The 9,490-nt window shown below is 43.7% G+C and overlaps 1 protein-coding gene across 1 annotated transcript; it reads left to right on the plus strand.

Moving 5' to 3' along the window:
* Nucleotides 1-1,117: 1,117 nt before the first annotated feature.
* CD24 (CD24 molecule) lies at nt 1,118-4,588 on the plus strand. Its single transcript, XM_086461326.1, has 2 exons — nt 1,118-1,186; nt 3,813-4,588. Exons 1-2 carry the CDS (start codon nt 1,118-1,120, stop codon nt 3,996-3,998), a joined length of 255 nt encoding a protein of 84 aa, XP_086317452.1. The 3' UTR covers nt 3,999-4,588.
* Nucleotides 4,589-9,490: the final 4,902 nt, after the last annotated feature.

Below are 9,490 nucleotides of genomic sequence, written 5' to 3' on the forward strand. Positions count from 1 at the left end.
GAACCTGGATATCTCCTCAGACTTTTTTGGTGAGATAAACACGAACATACCCTATTTTAAAATCCATTGAATATTCTGAGTTAAGAGGACATCTTCCTCTTCTTTTAAATGGAAATAACTGCTTTGTCACAATAAAATCAGTGCGTGTCTCTTTTTGTAGTCTATAAAGTGGGCACAGACTATTGTTAAGTTTGTCTGTGCACCGAGACACCTGACTGATTTGGTGAGACACTGGCACAGTCTATCTTCAGTGCATTAAGGGATGAGATACAATTTAACTACAGTATTCACTGTGCCAGAAGCTAGACCCTTACGTAGGCAGAGGCTGCAGCTGGAAGAACCTTCTGTTCCACTTGTTACACAAGTTTCCTACTCTTTAAGAAATAATGGTTTTAATAAAATATTTAGATCCAAAAAGTGCTTGAAATGGCAACCTGTGGTCTGAAGTCTGAGCGCTAGTGGTAAGGCAGCTCCGAACAAGATGGGATCTTAACTCCTCTGCCTTTCACCTGCTGTTCCCATCGTTTGGAAATACTTACAGCTTTCTCTACCTTTCCTTCTTTCACTCACGATTTGAATTTTTTTTTTTTAAATAATAATAATAAAAAAGCCTGCTGCTTTTGTGAACATACGCGTTTCTCTAGAGTAACTGCAACTCAACCTCTGCAGCCCTGTGCCAGCCCCTCGAGACCAGAACACGACGCCGGCACTAGACAAAGGCACCACCGCCTCTGAGACCTAAACGCGGGGGAACAAAGCCCTGGGGTCTGTCGAGGAGAGGCCGGCAGGACCCGGGCGCGCCGCTGGCGGCACGGCCCTGCAGGAGCTGCCCCAGCGGCCCGCCTCGGGGAGGGGAAGCGGAGCCCTCCGGGGTGCGGGGGCAGGGGCCGAGGGGGAGGCAGCGGCTTGCGGGGCGGCGGGCACGGAGGGCGGGAGCAGAGGTGTGGGGAAGAGGAGGGGGAAGGCGGCGGCGGGGCGTCACGGGAGCCCGCGCTGCCATAAAAAGAGCGAGGGCGGCTGAGCGGTGCATCTTTCTCGCCCGCAGCCACAGCGACAGGAGCAGCAGCACTAAGCAGGGCGGCCCGCGGTGGGACAGCAGCAGCAGCAGCAGACGGGCATGGGGACGGCGCTGGCGGCGCGGCTCGGCCTGGGGCTCCTGCTCTTGGCCCTCCTCCTCCCCACGCAGGTGAGCCCCGGAGCAGCTCGGCGCTTCCCTGCCGCCGGTCCGAGTGCGAGAGACGGGAGAGCGGCCACGCCGAGACCCTCCCTCAGCCTCCCCACCCGCCTCAGGAGCGGGGGGAGAGGCGCGTTTCCCCTGAGGAGACGTTGGGCGCGTGGCCGTGAGGGGTGCTGCCGCCATCTCGCCGCCCGGTGCCCGCCGTAGCGCCCCGCCGGGCGGCTGTGGGTGGCGGGCGGCTCCTTTGCCTCCGCCCCGGGGCGGTGGCGGGGCGAGAGAAACGAGCCCGGGCAGCCCCGGCTGGCGGGGAGCCGCGGCGCCTGCGGGTGGGCTCGGCCCGCAGCCCCCCTGGCGGCGGGGGACGAGGGTGAGCCCAGCGCCCCGGGATGGCGGTGTCGTGGGTTATTACCCCGGTCGCATTAAAAAAATGAAGTTAGGAGTTCGCTGCCTTTCTTCCCGTGGGCTTCTCGAGGGGAAGCCGCGGAGCCGTGGTGTGAGCGGCGGAGGAACGTTCGTTCCGCCGCTGAACAGAGGGGGAACGATCCCTCCAAACCCGGATTAGGTCCGGGAAGGCAGCGAGACCCTGGTCTGAGTCCCCCCCGCGAAGCCTGTGGGGCTCTGGGTCCGGTCCTAGGGCGCGGGGTCATGGCAGGAGTGGGAGGTTTGGGGGCTTGAAGCAAGGGCGGCAGCCGCGCTGCTGGGCTGGCCGGGGCTTGGAGCGCAGGTAGCGAATGCAGCAGTGATCCGCCTTGCTGGAAGCCGTCAGGCCAAGCGGGGCTCCCAGGTGCCGGATCGATGTATTGTTCCTAGAGACCACCTTTTGAAAAGGGCCGACAACACAATATCATAAAAATAAACGGCAAAGGGGTTGCTGGAGATGGCTTTAATTTTTATCCCCCCCCCCCCGCCTTTGTAAGGAAGAGACCTTTGTAAGGTCCCTTCTCCATTGCGTTCAGTGGAGTCTTGCCCTTGGCAGTGTTAAGAGCAGGATTAGATCCTTTGGGTTACTGGTATTTGTCACTTGCTCGTTACGATCTGTCTGAGGTCCCATCTCCCTCTGTGGAACTTGGCTCTAAGCCCTTCCTCTTCCACAAAATAAAAAAAAAAATGTCCGGAAATTAAGCTTTCTGTTTAAAAAAACCTTAAAAAATTTACAACGAAGTGTGAAAGAGCAGTGGAGACTGTATGAAGACTGAAAAAATTCCAGGGCGGGCTGGGGCTTGCCTTGCTCGTGTCCCGCTTATTAACTCTGCAATTCACCATTGATCACTTCCAGACTGGTTTCAACAGAAACTTCCACACAGCAATTTTTATCCTGCAGTCCTAAATTGCTTCCAGCGTGTTGCTTGTTGCCAAAATCCCTAACTGCCAGAAGCTTTACACCATCCTGATATTCTTCTACTATATGCCTTTTTTTGGTAGAAAATACCTAAAGAAAATACTTATTAGAAAATTGCATGAACGTTTTCTTTAAATCTAACATTGACTTCATGGCTTCAGCATTGAGGGACTGTAATAAATAATACTCCCCAGAAAAGGTGTCCTTATTGTCTTGTATTTCTAGTGCTGTTGAGAGAAGTAATCTTATTTAGCAGGAAAAAATAATTAAACTGACCTTTTTTTAAAAAAAAGACCTTTGTTTTTACTTCAGCTAACTCTATCAGAGCTTACCAGAAGGCTCTGGTATAACCCAAGTTTGCTGCCACAGAGCTGAAGCCAAGTTTGCTAATCTAAGCTCATTTTTGGGGAGCAGTTATGCGATTGCTGCCCTTGTCTTTCATCCTTGTGTATCACATGCTTTTTTCACTGGAAGAACATGTTAGCTTAGCTTTGAAAGTTTTCCTGTGCATGTGTAGGAAATAGCTTGATACTGAGGTTACATAGGGTGGAAATTTTTCTTCTGTCCCTGTAACGCAGAGTTACGGGGGGGAACGTGTTTTTTGATTTTACTTTCTGTCATCATATTTTAAATTTGCTAATATTATATGGTCTTTCCAACGCATTTCCTATTTGTATGCTCTAGCGTGCTGATGGGTTATGATTTCGTCAGTGTAGTTCCATTGTGTTAAGTTCTGCAGTTCAGTTCTACCACAGTGAAATATGAAGTCCACTCACACAAGCCCCACCATTGCTTGAAAGGAATCTCCAAACCAGCCCCAGAAACAGTATCGATAGATTCTTTGCCATTGTTTGTGGCTTCATCTGCAAAGACAATGAATTCATGCAGTTTTCGGAATTTTTTTTTTTAAAATCTGAATATTTGTCTTTGCATGGCTTTACATTTGCATTTTTTTGGTGTGAAGTTTTTAAAACCGACTTCTCTATCTTTTGTTTTAGTGCAGGGTTTTGATCAAGTGAGTTATGTGACAACAGAAAAACATTTAGAGAAGTGTTAGATTTATTTCTTTAACAAATCCAATGCGTGCAATTCAAAATGTCTTTGTCCTTAACTGCACAATGAGAGGCATGAGCAATTGTGTGTATCGTATCTGAGTACTGTGACTGAGTGGTGCTACACACAGTTGGTTACTACTGAATTTGTCTTCTGATTTAAAAAATAAAAAAAAAAAACCCCACAAAAAACAACCCCTCAAAAATCCTTTTTGTTACTTTTTTCCCCCCCCTTGCGTTCTAGATCTACTGCAATTCCAATGGAACAAGTCCAACACCTTCAACCAATTCTTCAGCAAGTTCCACTTCTCTGTCAGCTGTCACAAATTCAGTGAACAATACCACCACTCAGGGACATGGAAATTCCCTTCACTCAACCACAAGTCTTCTTTTCATTCTCTCAGTTTCCCTTCTGTATTTTTGCTGTTAAGAGACTCTGGCATGGAAATGGCTACCACTCCCCACCCAGTTTCCTGAACCATCTGAGATGGCTAGATCTCCAACCCAGCATGAAAATAAATCAGTCCAAACTCCGCATCAAACCAGCTTGGTTCCACTCCATACTCAAATTAGTACCAGTCTGACCTAGAGAAGCACTCTGTATTCTGACTTTCCAAAGCTGACCAGTGTGAAAAGACCGACTTCAGCAAGGAGGGAAAACGATGGGCTCTTTCACCAAAAGTTGGAATTTGAAAAACAAGATGGAAGCAAAAAGAGACAGTATTGACAACCCCTGATATAAAGCTGAGAAGAAGAAATGCAGTGTCTTATTATAAGGATGGATAACAACACTCCACCAAGAAAAAAGGGTAGAGGGTTTATCTACCATTTAGAATTAAGGACTCAAAGATTTTTATTTTCTGTTTGAATTCATTGAAGTCAACAGGCTTGTAGAACCACTAGAAAACACAAAAAGGCTTGAATGGTTCTGTTTCTCACACAGCCTGTACGGTTATAACCTATGCGTAGTAGGATGTGTGCAAAAGAAACAAAATATCAGTGAAAAGGGTTTCTTCTAGATTTCATTTGTATGGAATTGTTACAAGGCTAAAATAGAATAACAAATTTTTGTAAGAATTCTCTTATTTAATTCCTGAGTCCTAACCAAATGGCTGCCCAGGCAGGGCTAGTTTTGAAATAGCTAAACCCCATCAGTTTTCGTAAGAGTTGAATTATATACTTTGGGAATTTGAATTTGACATTTTATTTAAATAGTTTGTATCTTAAATCATATGTACCAGAGGAAGGAGGTGTGGAAACATTGGGAAAAGTACCAGGAGCTTTTTGTAAATGAAGTTCAGGAAAACAAAACAAAACAAAAAAAACCAAAAGTCAAGGGATAAACATCTCTTATTTCCCCTATTTTTTCCTCCTAAGTTCTATAAGTTAAGTTCTTTTTGCTCCTGGAACTTTCCTCAATTATGAAGGATTTATGGAATCTTTTGAGTAATGTTCTAGTGCTGCTTTTTTGGCACAAGGTGAATAACTTACTGTTTTTTTTTTTTTCAAGAGTTTTAATTGTTATCATTTACTTTAAACATGGGCTAATATTTGCGGTAGGGAGAAGGAAAGGGGAGAGGAGAGCAAAAGGCCAAAAATAAGAAATTAATTGAACAGGTGTTTGGAATATGAAGACTGGAGTCTTAATTTAATCACTGAATTTAAAAGTTACCTTTGTAAATACTGCTTTTTTTTAAGATTTTCTGAATCAAAATTGCTACTCTTGCACAGATTGTTTCTGTATCAACCAACACTTTAGCTAATAGTATCTGGTACTTGATCAAAGCAAGCTTTGTTGAGGAGGTTCAACTACCTTGATGATAATACCTTGTCAGAAAAAATACTAATGTTGGTATGATCACATGTGAGTATACATGTCAAACATGAGTGGCGCTCTGTATTTTTTTTGAATACACATCTGTCTTTCAGTTACATTACCACCAGTCCAGAGTATCACATATTAATAGCAAACTAACAGCAATTCATGTCAGTGGGTGTACATGGACATTTCCTTATGCTTATCATTTGTATCCAGTAAAACGTTAATGATTGTATTTTTGTGTTTGTGTAATTATGCTTTGATTTATTAGCTACTGATTTTCATTGGAAAGAACTGTAAATAAAGCAGTGGACAGGCAATGTGTTCTAGATGCACTTCCAGACACTTCTACAAAAAACTTGTAACTTGCCTGCATAAAGTGAATGAACTGTTAAGCAAGACAGTATATGTGATTAAAAACCTCAAGGTCTAGAAATGCTGAAGTGTAAATAGTTTTATTTCTCTGTAAGGTTTAGTGACACTGGGAGTCTGGATTCTACTCTGAAACCAGCGAGTGAGGTTTGATTAACATCTCTAGTAACTGTAGTAAGTTTTCCCGTACTTATTACAGCCTCTTTCTTTCCAAGTATTATTATGCTTCCATTTTAGACAAACAGTGCTTAAACAGAGTTTTTCTTTGTTTCTTACCGTGGCGATGAGTTATTTTCTTTACAACAGCTGAAGCTGTTTTTCGGCTTCTGGTTATCAAGTATGCAAATTAACTGTTTGAGGTTTCTGGCTCCCATGGACTACACTAATATAGTAAGAATATCCTAATAATACAAGTTTCACCATGCTTGATGAAGGACAGAGGCTGGAAGAGGTAGGAATTTGTGCAATATTTTGTTGAAAAGCAAAGATTAACTGGGTGAGAGTTCAAAAACGAATGGTTACAGTTCATGGCATTCCAAAGCCATATCTTTGTTTTTCAGGTATGCTCCTTTCTGATAACCCTTAAAGGCCCGACAATACTCCGAGTGATTACCTTCACTCCTGAGATGTGGAGAAAGGCATTTAAAAACGCCTGGCCACTTAGGCATGCTGCACAGCGTCTGCATTTTCAAGTGGGAAAGAGGCCTCCCGAGGGAATGCAGCGCGGCAGGCCTTTGATTGTGTCCCTTTACTTTTCCAGTAGGCTGAACAAACCCGAGGAGCAGGATGAGTTCGTCAAAGCTCACCATTTGAATAAATCTTGGAATCTGCAGGGAGTATCGGAGCACATTGTTCCCTTGTTTAGCTCTCTCTGAAGGCTCTGGAAGAATGCCTGAAGATAAAAGCATTACACCAACCATTACCTGGCTGTGCATCTCTTTAAAAAACATAAACCTGAAAATAGAGATGCTCTCTGAAGAGAGAGACAGAGAACAAGAAAGGCTGCAGCAATGGGCCTTAATTCTTTGTTGTACCAGTAAAATAAATGAGGTATAGGAGTATGTTTGAAGTTAAGTTGTTGCTAAATATTCAAATGAATTGGGATGATTGGCTTAACTGGTGGCATGCCTTTGTTTGTTTGGTTTTTTCCTTTTTCTGAAGAAATAGGGCCAGATTGCTTTTTAATAACATCTAAGCATATTTGAAGCCTCTTGAGTTTTTGAGTTTTCACCAGACTAGTTGAGTGATTTAGAAAAATGATCTGGTAACCTTTGTTCTGTCCCGTTCCATCACAGAACAATGGAATCGGTGATGAAGAAATCCACCCAGGGAAAGAGGACGTGATGGATTTATTTAATGAAATGGGAAGGCGGGAGGGAAGGGAGGGGAACGGAGCCTACGCACTTCATGACGACTTAATTTTTTTAAAATGACACCTATAATAACTGGAACCAGCTCTTACCTACACCTCTCACTTTCACGAATCTGTCCAGCTGGAGTGTGTCTGGATAATGTATATTGCAATGACTGAAACAATTCTGCTTCTGTTTGATGCATGGCACTGCTGTTGTTGTAAACATGTGCTAGCCACATATGTCCTGAATAAAGTATAGTGTTATTATTTGAATGAAGTAGCGTAAAATGAGCACGTACAGTTTGTGTGCAGCCTACTGTTCCTTCCACAACATCATATTCTGAAGAGCCCTTAAGTTTTTTTTCAAATTGCAGTTTTCAGCTGGTTTAGAAATCTGCAGGGGCTTTGAATGAATGACTTTCATTCAGCAAAAATCTCCACAAAGTGAAGTATTTTGGGCCAGATCCAATGCTGTTATACCCATAAGCTTCTGCTAGTGGCTTCCCTGTTTCCAGCGAGATGAAATCGCATACTCTGAGCCTTTCTCTGTGTGTGAAAGGCAGCGTGCGTGGTGCTGGTGTATTGTGCTAAGGATAGCCCCGCTTTGTTTGTGTGGAGATGTGATGTTATTAACGTTTCAATAAATGACTTTTCGAATGAAATCCAGAGTATTTTGACAAGCCATTCCCAGCTTTTAGCCTAATCCCTCAAACACTTAGGATTTGCCTGTACCACACCAATACTCCCGAGCTAGCTTGAGACAGCAGCCTACTCCCTAATGTCATTAGTGCAGTATTGCATATGGAGTCATTTCTCCCGAGAGGAGTTCGTTCTTCCGCAGGCCAACAGGCTGTGGAAGGGCTCATGAGAACAAACACTTGCCGGGCTGGGCTCTTTGTCATGCATCTTTCCAAGTCAGCATTTCCCTGCACTCGGGTTACATCAGGCTCCGCAGCAGAGCTCACAGTGACACCTTGTATCTGACAGCGAGGATGTATTTAAACATGCACATGTTAGAGGCAGTTCGGGGTGATCTGCGTTTTGTGTGCATTCAGGCTTCGTAGGGATTTGATTTCCCATACATGGCTGAAATTATTTAGGTGGCAGGCTTTATCATGCAGCAACTTCATTGTAATGGATACAATTGGGAACGTTTCTTGGTTTTGCATTAAACATAGCTTTGAAATAGGATCTGTCAGCTCTGCCTCTTAGCAGCACAAAGCTCTTCATTATAGAGCGCACGTTACATTTTATGCGCTGTGCAGGTCTGCCGGGCCCTAACAGGTGGAGACGCTAGTTATTTTAAATCCATCGTTTTACCTGCAGCAGTTTAAAGAGCATCACTAGGCTTTCTGCAGCATGCGCTTTAAGATGTGGTGTTTTCATCATTACGCAGTAGCCTTGGGAAAGATACTTGATCCTTACTTTGGTTATCAGCCTTTGCTTTTCCAGGTGAAGCCCTCAGCATCCTGCTCATGAATGCATAATTGCTCTGGTTTAGTCTTCATCAAAATGTCTGGAATGAATGACCTGGAGCTGAGGAAAAAACATGATGGATTTTATACAGCCCCACCAAAATCCTGAACTAACAAAATCTGATCTGTGAAGGGTCGTTCAGTTCTCTCTTGATCCAGCAATACACCCTGCAATGTATGTGCTACAAATACATGAATAAAACATTTTCAAGCTTTTCAGAAGTGACCTGAGACTCTTTCTTTTATGTTTTCAGCTTAGCAGGAGCTACGTATGCTTTAACAGCTGATGGGGGTACGATATGAAAATTGAGCACGCAGCAGAATCGTGGTAGCCTGGTTTTGCTGCATAAACTGAATGATCACATTCCACCAAAATCTCTCTTGAATGACCTAGTGTGAAAAGTATTCTTTCTGTGGCACAAACTATTAAAGGAAGCAATGCCTCTGGAAAGCAATTTCCCTCTTTTCAACAACTCTCAGTGAAAACATAGCGTGGCCTTTTTTTCAGGTTGCTTAGTGTGCATAATTTGGACTTAAAGTCTGTCTTCATTGTATTGAAATACGTAAACTTCATATGACAAAACCTGTGTATTTTATCTACTAAATTATATAAAGCACAAATGTTTTTTGAGGGGTAAGACTGAACTTTGAGACTGGAGGGATGTATATATGTACCAGACTACAATAACAAATGCATGTTGTCTGATTTGATTAGACAGGTAGGATTCAAAGCTGATTGGGTACATACAGCTAATTATAGCGCTCAGAGCCATAATAGCAAGGATTAAAACACAATTTAAAATGGATAGAAATCATGTTTTGAAGACCTGCGTTGTATTAGGAGCGAGGGAGAATTTCCTCTGCAAGCAGATTACCTGGTAGCTGTTGAGTGCATTTTCCCT

Source organism: Leptosomus discolor, chromosome 2 (assembly GCF_034619465.1).
Source record: "Leptosomus discolor isolate bLepDis1 chromosome 2, bLepDis1.hap2, whole genome shotgun sequence".
In the NCBI taxonomy this organism is placed as follows: domain Eukaryota; kingdom Metazoa; phylum Chordata; class Aves; order Leptosomiformes; family Leptosomidae; genus Leptosomus; species Leptosomus discolor.

Bases quoted from the DNA above. Each gene is read 5' to 3' on its own strand.
- CD24 (XM_086461326.1), top strand. From the start codon at position 1,118: ATGGGGACGGCGCTGGCGGCGCGGCTCGGCCTGGGGCTCCTGCTCTTG. The intron at 1,187-3,812 runs GTGAGCCCCGGA...CTTGCGTTCTAG, and splicing joins CCCTCCTCCTCCCCACGCAG to ATCTACTGCAATTCCAATGG.